This window comes from Pipistrellus kuhlii, unplaced genomic scaffold (genome assembly GCF_014108245.1).
Source record: "Pipistrellus kuhlii isolate mPipKuh1 unplaced genomic scaffold, mPipKuh1.p scaffold_m20_p_21, whole genome shotgun sequence".
Taxonomy (NCBI): domain Eukaryota; kingdom Metazoa; phylum Chordata; class Mammalia; order Chiroptera; family Vespertilionidae; genus Pipistrellus; species Pipistrellus kuhlii.
Window position 1 is genome coordinate 12,115,933 of NW_023425520.1, and position 14,410 is coordinate 12,130,342.

A 14,410-nucleotide genomic window follows, 5' to 3' on the forward strand; every position below is an offset into this window, starting at 1 on the left:
ATAGCATACCAGTTTATCTATAGCATCTTCATAATCAGGTGGCATATTTAATCCTTCACACAGCTTTGCAAGGTAAATGATGTCAAATCCATTTTCCATTTTTAAATGTGAAGTCTGAGACTAAAGCATTTGTCGACACATTGTAGGAAGCAGCAGAGCCTACAGAACCTCCTCACCCCCCAGTGTCTGCTCTTTGCACTGTCAGGTCTTCTGTAGAGTTAATTGGTGTCATCAGTATACATGGACCCTTCAGCCTGTGTAATGAACTTCAGAGACTTGCTCACAAACTGACCTAATACCTTGACCTAATACCTTGGTGTTTACTAAATGGCAAACACATGAACTTTCATCCTAAGAGCAACTTAGCAGATGCATGGTGCAAAACCAACATCACCAATTCCAAAACCCAGAAAGCTTTGAAAAGAAAGCTTTTTTCATAATTAATTTTGCATCAAATATGACTTGGGCTGAATTAATGTAATGGCAAAACTGCACTTAAACTGGCATGAGGTTATTATAGTCTCTTTTATTCCACTTATCTATGTATTTCAGCCCTTTGTATTCTTTATCTATGTATTTTTTAAAAATATATTTTTATTGATTTTAGAAAGGAAGGGAAAAGGATAGAGAGAAAAAAACATCAATGATGAGAGAGAATCATTGATTGGCTGCCTCCTGCACACCCTCTTCTGGGGGTCAAGTCCGCAACCCAGGCATGTGCCTTGGCTGGACTCGAACCTGGGACCCATCAGTCCGCAGGCCTATGCTCTATTCACTGAGCCAAGCAAGCTAGGGCTATCTATGTATTTTGTTGCAGAAACGTTGCTCTGTTTACCCCCTTAGATATTATGCCAGATAAGCTGTATTTCTTTCTAAACTGAAAAATTCTCAAATATCTCTTGTAACTAGGTTTTTGGATAAAGGATTGACAGCTTGAATTAGCCCCATTCTACATATGAGAGAACTTAAAGGTGCAATAATTTGCCCAGATCCTTGAACCTAGAAATATTTGCCTTTAGGTTAAATCCCAAGAATGGTCCACATATAGATGGAATTTTATTTATTTATTTATTTGGCTAATCCTTGCCCGACGATATTTTTTCCACTGCCTTTTCAGAGAAAGTGGAAGAGAAGGAAGTAAAGAGAGAGAGGGGGGGGGGGGAGGGGGGGAGGGAGGGGGGGAGGGAAGGGAGGGAGGGAGGGAGGGAGGGAGGGAGGGAAGGAAGGAAGGAAGGAAGGAAGGAAGGAAGGAAGGAAGCAAGCAAGCAAGCAAGCAAGCAAGCAAGCAAGCATAGTTTGGTTGTCTCCCACATAGTCCCAAACTGGGAGCAGGGAGCAAACCCACAAACCAGGTACAAGCCCTTGACCGGGAATCAAACCTTGCAACTCTTTGGTGCTCAAGCTGATACTTAACAACACTAGCTAGGGTAGAATATTTTAATCTAAAAAAACCTGTTGAGAACTGAGTCTCTACAGCCAGCATGTCAAACTCAAAGGCTAACATGGGCCAAATAAACCAGGTGTAAGTGTATGTGGGCCACAAAAAAAAAAAAACACTTCAATTTTCATAGAAACGTATGTTTATTTCCATAGAGAATGCTGAATACAAAGGGCTGAAATAAATGTCATTGTTAACATAAAATAATAGTACATTTTAATAAAAATGAATATTTTTCTTGGAAAATAACTTACCAGACACTGAATAACTACACAAATTAATAAGTGTAATGCAGATAAACTTAATTTTTCTTGTTCTCTGAAAGCAAAATATTTCCTGTTGCATATACCAAACAAGTCAGTCCATGAGGCAATCTGCTGTTAAATATTTGCTGCTGGTGTTAGTGGAGAGAAATGGTGCGCCTATGTATAAGGTGCATAAAGGAAATGAATGCAACACTATTATAGTCATCAGTCATTAGCAAACGTAGTAATTTGTTATTAGTAATTATGTATAACGGAATATTGTAAAAATTAAGTTAGGAACACGTTTCTTACATACCGTTATTTTGGCTGGGCCACAAAAATATTCATTGTGGGCTGCAGGTGGCTGTGGGCCGTGACTTTGACATGCTTGCTCTACACTGTGTCATTTGGTCAGCCTCAGTGAAAAGCAAACCACTTGTAATGTCCTGTATGCCAAGAGCATTTCAGAACTGGTCAGCAGTTGATTGCCTGAAGTAATGCCATAGCCGTTGTTCAGAGAGTTATTAGCCAAATGATTTATATTTTGAAACTTGCTTTAAAATCTCTCCAAAATATTTTTTTAAAGCACCAATCCTTTTATTTTTTTTAAATATATTTTACTGATTTTTTTACAGAGAGGAAGAGAGAGGGATAGAGAGCTAGAAACATTGATGAGAGAGAAGAATCAATTAGCTGCCTCCTGCACACCCCCTACTGGGGATGTGCCCGCAACCACATGCCCTTGATCAGAATCGAACCCTGAGCCAAACCGATTTCGGCAGCACCAATTCTTTTAAATTTGTTTATAAATAATGGAATAACAGGTGATTAGAAATGGAATAACAGGTGATTAGAAATAGACTAACAATCATTTACTTTCATTAAATACTGTGTCATTAATTAGAACTAATCAATGACAGGAAATAACATTTTCTTTATAGGGATGATCACCGATCTTTTTATAGATAAGTTCAAGTTCAAAGGCACCAATGTAAAAACCAAAGTACCTCTTTTACTGGAGATTCTGGACAGTTATGACCAAAACACATTGATTGCTTTTTTTGATGCTGCTGCATGAAATGTAAGTAAGGTAAAGTTCTGGAGAAGTCTCTTTAAATGAAAATGTTAAAATAAAATTACAAGCTAACTGTGTATACTTTTATTTCAAACTAGAGGCCCAGTGCACAAAATCTGTGCTTGGGTGGGGTCCCTGGGGATGGCCTGTGGAGATTGGGCCCTAGCTTGTGCCCTGCAGCCCTGCCTGGCACCCCAGCCTTGGCCTGGTACCTCCCGCTCGCCTGCTCCACCATCCTGCTGTCATCGGGGTCCAGTGGGGCACTATATTGCCAATGGCCACCCTTGTGTTCAGTGTATGTCATTGAATTCCCTGTTAATGACTGCCCAGAGGACAATTTGCCATATTAGGCTTTTATTATATATAGTATACTTTTAAATATTTTAAATATATATATATATATATTTTTTAATTGATTTTTTACAGAGAAGAAGGGAGAGGGATAGAAAGCTAGAAACATCAATGAGAGAGAAACATTGATCAGCTGCCTCCTGCACACCCCCTACTGGGGATGTGCCCGCAACCAAGGTACATGCCCTTGGCTGGAACCTGGGACCTTTCAGTCCACAGACCAACACTCTATCCACTGAGCCAAACCGGTTTCAGTGATGAATGCAACCTTTTAAAAATAAATAGCATTTTTATTCTTAAGATACAAGTAGAATGATTATAAGGGATTTTAATGAATTTTTTTTGCAAATGTTGTTTTAAATTTTATGCTAAGAAATAATATTTGAAAAATAAAACCATATAGTGTGTGGACTAAAGTAGGTTTATAGTTGTTTGTATGGAAAACTGTAATAATAAATAATAATACAAGACCCCCACTGCTGTTGCTCAGTGGTCAAGTGTCAACCTATGAACCAGGAAGTCATGATTTAATTCTGGCTCAGGGCACATGCGTGGGTTTCAGGCTCAGTCCCCAGTAGCGGGTGTACAGGAGGCAGTTAATCAATGATTCTCTCTCATTATTGATATTTCTATCTCTCCTCCCTTCATCTCTGAAATCAATAAAAATATATTAAAAATGTAACACAAGAATAAATTGCATACTAACAACTGTATGCATCTTTTGCCCCTCTGTATGTTAATATTTAAGCCACTCCCACACTATAAAGTATAAACTGCTTTACATTTTTCAGAATGTATTTACATTCGTTAACTCATTTGATTTTAACAACATATATTATATTTTCAATCACATAAGAAAGCTCATTTTCACTGAGGTTAAGTGATGAAGAGAGAATGCTATTATTTTGTAAACTGGGGACTAGAACCCACATTTTGGTGCCTTGTTTGTGTCCTGGTTATGTATGTTGTCAGCCAGTGGATATAACCTACCAATTATTTTTTCTAGGAGTTGAGATTGATTTGCAACTGATCTTACTCTTGCTTGATAATGAGCATTGTGACCAGGTTTGGTTTGGTATAAAGTGGGACAGAGAAATGAGCAGAGCTTGCACAGATGGAGGGGAGGGGTGATCTTAAGGTGACACTCTGTAAGCAGTAGAATTACCTGTACCCGTGGGAATAGGACAGTAATGGCTTCTTAGAGTTTCTTTTACTAGCATCCACATGTTTCCTTTATATCATGTGTGAAGGAAAATAAGACTTTAAGGCTATGGGGATTTTGTTTATTAAATTTAATTCATATTTATTCATATTTGAGGGGAATATTGTAAAGGTTGCTTTAAAATGGCATAAAGATTATAATGGAGCCAAAACCGGTTTGGCTCAATGGATAGAGCGTCAGCCTGCGGACTGAAAGGTCCCAGGTTCGATTCCGGTCAAGGGCATGTACCTTGGTTGCGGGCACATCCCCGGTAGGGGTTGTGCAGGAGGCAGCTGGTCGATGTTTCTCTCTCATCGATGTTTCCAGCTCCCTATCCCTCTCCCTTCCTCTCTGTAAAAAATCAATAAAATATATTTTTAAAAAATTATAATGGAAAATAAGCTATTTATGTTTTTAAGAAGGGCACACCCATGAATTTGTCAGAAAATAATCATGCTTCTTAATTATACGCCATTATATTTGTTGTGTGTGAACCTTACTGTATATTAAATGTGAAAAATTGTTAAAGGCACTTATCACTAAGAGTTTTATTTTAATAAGGTCATATATTTTACTATATTCAAACAACCTTCATTTCTAAATGGAACACAGTTATATGTAGGTCATTGGGTGCTTTTTATTGGCTGTTACAGCTTGGGGGCAAATGGGAATTAATGGCTGTCTCGTTAAACTTCTTGTGGAACATTACTATTTGTTATGCAGATCAACAGTTGTTCAAGGTGGCACCTCAAATTAATTACATCTTCATTAGGAAAAGTGAAAGCCTGAGACTGAAGAAACACCTAAATGGTAGATGACATAGTCTGCCACTGCAGCGGGAGGGAGCGTGTTAAACGACTTGTGCACAGAATTTAACCCTGACCACAAGTGTATGACATGTAGATACTAACAAGGGACAGATAAGGAAAACTGAGACTAACTTGTCCAAGTCTAGCAGGCCAATGAGGGGCCAGGCCAGTTGGACCTGGGGAAACATACCTGAGTCCCCAGGGCCAGAGGCAGCGGCGGCTCATTGGGTCGTTTAACTGGCCTCAGGCAATGGCCTGTGCGGAGCCAGCCTGGCCGGCTGCGTTTAAAGTCCGCCTCCCGCAGGCCCCGCCTCCCGCCTACAGCAGGCCCCGCCTCCCGCCTCCCGCAGGCCCCGCCTCCCGCCTACAGCAGGCCCCGCCTCCCGCCTACAGCAGGCCCCGCCTCCTGCCTACAGCAGGCCCCGCCCGCGCAGGCGCTGCCCTCCCGCCACGCCCTGCCACGCCCCTGCCCCTCTGCGGGCGCGGCCGCCTTCACTCGGCGCCGGTCGCTCCTGTGACGTCACAGGCTGCGGCCCTTGTCATTGGCCCATTTCAATAGTCGCGGGATACTTGAAACGCCTGAACAGCCGCCGCTCCAGCGGGCCCCTCGCTTGTTCTCGGTGTGTCCCTGGCTGACCACCGCGGCCGTGCCTGCGCTTTCGCAGCCTCCTCGGCTCTCGGCCATCCCGGGCGGGCGGGCCGGGCTGAGGCGGGCGCCCGCCGGGGGAGCGTTCCTCTGCGCGGCCGGTCGGCGGGAGTGAGTGCACGCTGCTTGGCGCCGCAGGCGGATCCCGCCGCGGCCTCGCAGCAGTGATGTTGGGCTCCTCTGCGGCCCGCGAGGCGGGCTCGGCGCCGCTCACCTTGCAGCAGACGGCACCCCACGAGGACCAGGAGAACATCAACCCCGAGAAGGCCTCTCCCGCCCAGCAGCCCCGGACCCGGGCCCGGCTGGCGGTCCTGAAGGCCGGGAACCAGCAGGCTCCAGCGCCGCCGCAGAGGCCCAAGACGCGACGGGTACAGATGAGCGTGGTTCTGCCGGGGGTTAGGCAGGGGAGAGGGGTGAGAAGACACACAGGCTTCTGGGGAGGTCTGGGTCTGCGGTCCCCGATCCCTGGTTTCTGGCGTGTTGGGAGGCCACTGGGAGGGAACCATGACTCCCGGCCCGCACTGTGTTTGCTGCTTGTCTGTTCTCCATTGGGTAATTTTTCTGCAGATAATGGGGTCAAACCAAGCCCTGTCACATGTGTTGTCTGTGCCCGCCACCATGCCTTACTCTTAGCTTTTAAACCCTAGGACTCCCCATAGAGGGAAGTTAGGAGGTTACCTCTACTTTAGGAAAGGATATAAAAATGCTGTTTTGGGTAAATTCCGCCATTTTACCGGATTTGCTCTGTTGCTCCTCCCCAGGGTGAACGTGGTGACCAACATGTTTTTGCCATCCCTTTCCTAAGCTTGTCATCTTTTGGCCTCTCCATCCCTCTTTTGGCCTTGATTATTTTTTCATATTTCCACTCAGCATGACTCTCTCTAATCTTTGTATACCTGCCTGTGACAAATTGAACCATCCCTTCTTTTTTTTTTTTTTTTTTTTTTTTTTAATAAGTTTTTATTGTTCATATTATTACAAATGTTCCTTTCCCCCCCCCCCCACCATTGCTCTCCTCCACCAGGTTCCCACCCCACCCTCTGCCCTTTCCCCTCTCCCCATTGTCCTCATCCATAGGTGCACAGTTTATGTTCAGTCTCTTCCCACGCCCCCCTCTCCCCTTTTCCCCAAGAATCGTCAGTTCACTCCCCTTCCATATCTCTGATTCTATTATATTCAACAGTTAATATTGTTCATCAGATTTTTTTTTTAATTTCCTTGGTTTTTAGATTCACTTGTTGATAGTTACGTATTTGTTGTTCATAATTTTTATCTTTGTTTACCTTCTCTTCTGAAAGAACCCCCTTCAGCAATTCATATAATTCTGGTTTGGTGGTGATGAACTCCATTAGCTTTTTTTTATTAGTGAAGCTCTTTATCTGGCCTTCGATTCTGAGTGATAGCTTTGCTGGGTAGATTATTTTTGGCTGTAGGTTCTCGCTATTCATCACCTTGAATATTTCTTGCCATTCCCTTCTGGCCTGCATGGTTTCTGTTGAGAAGTCAGCTGACAATCGTATAGGTGCTCCTTTATAGGTTACTACCTTCTTTGCTCTTGCTTCTTTTAATATTCTCTCTTTGTCTTTTGCTCTTGGAATTTTAATAATGATGTGTCTCGGTGTGGTCCTCTTTGGATTCCTTTTGTTTGGAGTTCTGTGTGCTTCCTGGACTTGTAAGTCTAATTCTTTCACCAGATGGGGGAAGTTTTCTATCACTATTTCTTTCAGTATGTTTTCGATATCTTGCTCTCTCTCATCATCTGGGACCCCCATAATTCTGATGTTGGTTCGCTTGAAGTTGTCCCAGAGGTTTCTTACATTATCTTCAATTTTCTGGATTCTCTTGCCTTCTAGCTTCTGTGGAGGAGTGTCTTCTGGCTCTTTATGTTCCAAATCTTTGACTTGATTCTTGCGATCTTCCCTTCTGTTTTTAGGACTCTGTAAAATATTTTTTATTTCAGACAATGTATTCTTTATTTCTTGTTGACTCCTTATTAATTCTAGTTGATCTCTTTTCATATCCTCGTAGGCCTTATCCATCTTTTCTAGGAAATTCTTGAAAAACCTTGTAAGCGTAGATTTGAACTCTATATCCAGACGCTTTTTGTCCTCCATTTCTTTCGTTTGTGATCTATTTTGTTGTCGCATTTCGCAGTTACAGATGGGACGGGGTTTCAGGGTGGAGCCTACAGCCTTGGCTTCTGTCAGCCCCGCCCTATGCGGGTCCTTCAGTGCTCGCTGCTGCCGGCGCCTCTGAGAGAAAGGTGCCCTCGATTTTCGCCTGCTGCCAAACAGTCTATGCTCTCCCCCAATGAGCCCGGTATTGGGGTTCAGTTCAGTTGGAAGTGGAGTTGGAGGTGGCGTTCAGAGCAGTCTGGAGCCCCAGTCTCCTTCCCGTCAGGGCAATCCCGCGGCACAGCCGACCGTCCTTTCTCTGCGCGCAGTGTGCGCGCCTCCGGGACCTCCTTTCGCCTCTCCCCGGGGTTCCGCCTTACAGCCCGGCTCCCTATGGCAGAGCCTGAGTCCCCGGGGTCTGGCTTAAAACTGGGGATCAGAGCAGTCGGGGGCCCAGCACAGTCGGAGTTTTATCTCCTTTCCGCTAGGGAACGCCCGCCAGGCACTCGGCCTCCCTCCTCTCCGGCTCCGTCCTCTCCGCGCGCCGCGTCTCCGTACCTTGGCTTTTCCAGCTCCTCCGCACCTCCTTCTGGTTTTCTCCTTGCTTCTCGCTGTAGAATTTCCAGTCAGTCAACCTTCCTGTAGTTCTGGGCAATGTCCGTTTTATATTTTAGTTGTATTTTATTGAAATTGTTGTGTGCGGCTGCGGCTAGGTGTTCACCTGGGCGCAGCCATCTTGGATCTCCCCATCCCTTCTTTTCCTTGACTACCCAAACTTCCTTGCCTGGATTTTCCCCCGGAAAGTTTTTTTTTTCTCCTGATGGAGTAGTTGGGAGTAGAAGCAGGGCCGAAACCCATAAGGGAAAGACAGCAACACTCCATTTAATAAGTTCAAAGTCAGTTATTGGTCTCTTCTTAGGTTGCCCCTCTGAAGGATCTTCCTGTAAATGATGAGCGTGTCATTGTTCCTCCTTGGAAAGCAAACAGCAAACAGCCTGCATTTACCATTCACGTGGATGAACCAGAAGAGACTCGGAAGAGCCCAGCCGAGTCTAAAGAAACAGAATGCGAAGACATCCTGGCGTTTAATTCAGCTATTGCATTACCTGAACCAAGAAAACCACTGGTACCTCTTGATTATCCAATGGATGATAGCTTTGGTAAGTTTTAATGAACATCTGTATCAATCGATGTAATCATAATTATTAAATAGGTTGGGTTAATGATATTTTGCATCGTAAGGCATTATCTTATCCTTACTACATTATGAGTTTGGTTTAATGTCACAAGTTTAGAAAGGGTGTGATTAATTTCAGACCTCACAACTAATACATGACCCAGTGGCTGACAAAAAGACCCAGATCCAAAGTGGGTGCTCCTTCCAGTACACTGCCAGTCTCATCAGTTTAACTAGATCTCAAACCCTGGTTTTAATCTGACCTTAGAGATGTTCCCAGAGTTGGGAGAAGAGATTTCAGTTCTATTCATTCCTAAGACTCACTTGGTGCATTCCACTTCAGAGAGTGCTGTGTGAGAGTGCAGCTTGACCTGCCCTGATATCTAACATCTCCTCCAGCTTTAAAATTTCATTTGTGTGAAACCAGTCTGAGCCATCCTCTGACACCAGAGAGGAAAGCTGTCCTGTGAGTTGGGTTGAACCATAGGTATTTACCGTATTTTTCGGACCATAAGACGCACTTTTTTCCCCCCAGAAGTGGGGGGGGGAAAGTCCCTGCGTCTTATGGTCCAAATATAGCCTACACATATACTTTTTAAAAAAAAGTTTTTTTACTTGCCCGGCTCTGTGTGGCCTCTGTGTGCTTGCCCGGCTCTAAAATGGTTCTAAATGCTGCTGTTTACTTTACAGGGTTGATTACATGTGTTTATGACTGTGATGTTGGGTTTTAATGCACATAAAATATTTTAGGACACTATTTGTTTCAGAATCTTTTTTTCTTCATTTCCCTTCTCTAAAAACTGGTGCGTCTTATGGTCCGGAGCGTCTTATGGTCCGAAAAATACGGTATATCTAAACCACCTATAAGGAGAAGAGTGAATCTATAGTGGATCTAAGCAGCTGTGCCCACAATATACTGCTTCTGTACCTGGGGCTGTTGAGTCATTGGACAGCTCACTAAATCCAAACTCAATTCACTTTTAGTTCTGCTGGTGAGAGGTAGTCCTTTGGGATTAAAATCATTTATGTGTTTTTATTTAAAATTTGTAATAAATTTTAACCTTAAAGTGAACCTTGAAGTGAAAACAAAAATGGATGATATTCTTTGCTTCAAAAGGTAATTTAAAATTGGAAAAGATGAATCACTTGTTGAACATAGTGTTGGCCCTGCTTCTAGTTATTGCCTAGATTGTGCTTTGAATGCATCTGACTTGGGGGTCTGCAAATTCTTAAGGGCAAATCCTGTGTGTTATCTTAGAACTTGGATTTAATCCTGTCCTAATAGAACCATTGTGCCACTGGAAGATGAGTGATACTCTAACATAATACCTGTGATTGGCCTATCATTTTTTCTTATTAATTAAATTCATCCTAAAGCTAAATGGACAGGCACTAAAACCAGAGTGAGGTAGTCTGTATACTTTGTCATCAGTGAAATAATTGCTTTGGCATTGTGGGACGCCTACAAGGGCAATCACTTTTGGCAAGTAAATAGAAAATTAAACGAGGGCCCTAACCGGTTTGGGTCCTAGGTTGGATTCCGGTCAAGGGCACATGTTCGAGTTGTGGGCTGATCTCCAGTAGGGGGGCATGCAGGAGGCATCCAATCAATGATTCTCATTGATGTATCATTGTCTCTCCCTTCCTCTCTGAAATAAATGGAAATATTAAAAAAGAAAATGAAACGAGGAACTTAATCATGCTTGTGAATTCTCCCAGAGTCACCACATGCTATGGACATGTCAATTGTGTTGGAAGAGGAAAAGCCAGTGAGTGTTAATGAAGTCCCAGACTACCATGAGGACATTCACACGTACCTCAGGGAAATGGAGGTAAAAGCTCTCAGGACCAGTCTGTGTTACTTACTCAGTGTGGTAAGATGGCATTGAGGGCTTTTGTGAGCTTTTTAAACTTCCCGCGCAGTACTGTAATGCTGTACTCAGGTTTCTAGCAGGTAACCACTTTGCTAGCGTAGAACAATCCCACAGCATTAAGAGTATGCTAAATGACTTTCTCAACAGATTAAATGTAAACCTAAAGTGGGCTACATGAAGAAGCAGCCGGATATCAACAACAGCATGAGGGCCATCCTCGTGGACTGGCTAGTGGAAGTGGGAGAAGAATATAAACTACAGAATGAGACCCTGCACTTGGCGGTGAATTACATCGACAGGTTCCTTTCCTCCATGTCTGTGCTGAGAGGAAAACTTCAGCTGGTGGGCACTGCTGCTATGCTGTTGGCCTCGTAAGTCAGCTTGGTTCCTTTGGTTAGAAGGGATCAGTACCTTTCTGTGCATGGAACTAACATGGTTTTTAACATGTAACAATACTATACAAGGCAGAGAGTCTGCCTACTCCAGTGGTGACATGTGTGGGTGAAACTTGCGTCATTTAGGACATTCCTTTTCCAGATCTGGATCCCAGGGTACCTTGTTGAGTGAACATGTACACTGGCTACACTTTCATACTAGATTATGTTTTAAAGTGTAGTCCCTTCCACTCAAAAGTGCTTTCTAGCATATAAGCAAAATGTCATAAAACTAAATTTTAAAACTGAAATATAAAATGTTTATTTTTCTAAGAAAATTTCCTAAATTTTCAGTTACGTGGTGTCCTTGGGAAGTTTTGGGAGCATTGTTTCTGTCTTGGGAAGTCTTCTCATTTATTTCCTTTGACTGCACTGGGAGAAAGATCTTGAAAGTCCTTCATTGATCTGGGTCTTCTAATTAGCATTTACTCAGTCTTCACAGAAACAGGCAATTGGATTTGTTCTGTGTAAACTGTTAGACGGATTTCAGAATTCGAATATTAATGCTTGCTTCTCTTTTAGGACTGATTACTTAAAACTTTTTTCTTGCAGGAAGTTTGAAGAAATATACCCCCCAGAGGTAGCAGAGTTTGTGTACATTACAGATGATACCTACACCAAGAAACAAGTTCTGAGAATGGAGCACCTCGTTCTGAAAGTCCTTTCTTTTGACTTAGCGGCACCAACTATAAATCAGTTCCTCACTCAGTACTTTCTGCACCAGCAGCCTTCGAACTGCAAAGTTGAAAGTTTAGCTATGGTAAGTTCATTTTGTTGATGCAAGATTGTTAGGTCACAATTAGGGACAAGCCCTAGTTTTATTATGCAGCTCTGGTCAAGGGATTTAATATTCAAGGGACAGATTCACACTCTAGTATAGAAGGAAGACTACCATTGGCAAAAGATAATAGAAATAAAGTATTGGGAAATGGTAGCCAGATTGTTTTTAAAATTATAAAAAGTGTTCTGGCTGGTGCTTGGATCTTGTCCTGTATACCAGAACACCAAAAGGTTGGGGGTTCAATTTCTAGCCATGACACAATCGATTGATGTTTCACTCTCCCTTGGGGATTTAAAAACAAAGTTATTAAGAGGAAAGAGAGGAAGAGAATGGCAAACATTTAAGATAGTGAATATATCTAAAAGACGAGGCTATGGGAATTTTCCCCTATGGTGGCTCTACAGTCAGTCTTCAGGGGAAATATTCAGAAGGCAGAGATGTGAGGTTTGAATTCTAGAGCTCTTATGACCATAAAGCATATTACTTTTCATTCCAGTTTTTGGGAGAGTTAAGTTTGATAGATGCTGACCCCTACCTTAAGTATTTGCCATCAGTTATTGCCGGAGCAGCCTTTCATCTAGCACTCTACACAGTCACGGGACAAAGCTGGGTATGTATTACATTATCACACATATGCCTTGGGTCTTAACTGCTTGTGCCCTTAACTGACTGACCTGGGAAAACTGTTTAACACAGTTTAAATGTGTTTGTTAGGTAGAAAGCTTTGTTGTTGCTTGGATTTTAAAGGTGTGCTGAAAGCATTGCCTCCCAACCTGCTGCAGGGAAAGTAGTCAAAATCGATCCAAATCAGCATAAAAGCTTTGGGATGCCGGCTTAGAAAACTGGTAGACCTGTTAATACTGAAATTTACAACTCCAGCTCACTGCCAACTGTTAACTTTTGTCTGCTCCTGAAATCAACTCAGTGGTATTCTGCTCCCTCTGCAGCCAGAATCCTTGGTACGTAAGACTGGCTACAGTTTGGAGAATCTGAAGCCCTGTCTCCTGGACCTGCACCAGACCTACCTCAGAGCGCCCCAGCATGCGCAGCAGTCAATCAGAGAAAAGTACAAACATTCCAAGTAAGACAGAACATTAGAATGTTTTTTTCATGTATTTTCATTGATATCAGAGAGAAATCATTAATGATGAATCATTGATTGGCCGCCTACTGGGGATTAAGCCCACGACTCCTCAATTCATAGGCCATCATTCTATCCACTGAGCCAAATCTTGTTAATCCTTACTTACCAGAGAATATTTTTCCCATGGTTTTGAGAGAGTTAAAGGGAGAGGGAGATGGAAAGAAACATCGATGTGAGACGACACACTGACTGGTTGCCTCCCACATGGGCCAGGACTGAGGCGCATGCACTTTACTGGAATTGAACCCGTGACCTTCAGTCTGTAGGCCAACGTTCTAGCCACTAAGCCAAAGGGGCTAAGGCAGCATTATTCAAAGCTGGCTTCCCAGGGTGTCTGTGACATCTGACCTTTATGAAAGGATCCACGAATTGGGCACAGCCTCTTTCGGGGCTGTTCTCTTGGCAGGGCTATGTATCTGACCTGTATTTGAGGGAGAAGAGGGAAGGGGCATGTGTGTATGTGTTTTGTAATCATTCCTTACTCTGGTAGAAACAGCACTTTTGAGTTCTTAGTATATTCCTTCACTCAATGAATGTTGACTGAAAGTGGATTTCCCCCCCTCCCCTGTTTACAGGTATCATGGTGTTTCTCTCCTCATCCCACCAGAGACACTACATGTGTAACAGTGAAAGACTGACTTTGCTTTCTAAGAGTTAAATCAAGGTATATGGTGTACAGTTTTTAAAGTTTTAAATTTACAATCATTTCTGAATACAAACGTTATGGTCAAGTACAAATTATGGTCTCTATTCCTTTTTAATTTGTATATCTTTTGTACATGTACTATCGTATCTTAGATATGTGACTGATTATGAGTAGTTTTGTTAAAGTATTAATGATGCCAGCTGTCAGGATAAGAATAAGAATTAATAAATTGATTTGGAAAACTTAGTTTGTAAGTCAAATTTAATTTGAGGTAAAAATTTGACTTCAGGGTTTCACAGAAAAATAAACTTCTCCTATGGGGACTGGAAAGGGTTCTAAAATTTAAAAGATTTCAACTACCTTATAGTTTTGGGAAAACAGACAGTAGTTCTGACATTCACTTTCCTGAGCATCTGACCGTTTGCTGGCTCGCATAACCAGCATGTCGAGTGGGCCTGCTTGCTGACCAGTTGTG

The 14,410-nt window shown here is 42.8% G+C and overlaps 2 protein-coding genes across 4 annotated transcripts in view; both read left to right on the plus strand.

The window, feature by feature from the left end:
* BBS7 (Bardet-Biedl syndrome 7) overlaps positions 1-2,830 on the plus strand; it is a 51,874-nt gene extending 49,044 nt beyond the window's left edge. For both annotated transcript variants that reach the window (XM_045586014.1, XM_036450270.2), the window contains one exon: positions 2,625-2,830. In XM_045586014.1, the coding sequence (XP_045441970.1) occupies positions 2,625-2,761 (137 nt within the window). In that variant the 3' untranslated portion in view covers positions 2,762-2,830. The remainder of the gene's footprint in view (positions 1-2,624) is intronic.
* Positions 2,831-5,675: 2,845 nt separating this feature from the next.
* On the plus strand, positions 5,676-14,181 carry CCNA2 (cyclin A2). 2 transcript variants are annotated; one of them, XM_036450175.2, is made up of 8 exons: positions 5,682-6,133; positions 8,799-9,039; positions 10,776-10,888; positions 11,078-11,301; positions 11,917-12,124; positions 12,642-12,755; positions 13,093-13,226; positions 13,865-14,181. In XM_036450175.2, exons 1-8 carry the CDS (start codon positions 5,933-5,935, stop codon positions 13,911-13,913), a joined length of 1,284 nt encoding a protein of 427 aa, XP_036306068.1. In that variant the 5' UTR covers positions 5,682-5,932; the 3' UTR covers positions 13,914-14,181. The 2 variants fall into 2 exon arrangements, with proteins under 2 accessions (XP_036306069.1, XP_036306068.1); XM_036450176.2 differs by lacking the exon at positions 12,642-12,755 and having other exon boundaries at positions 5,676-6,133.
* Positions 14,182-14,410: the final 229 nt, after the last annotated feature.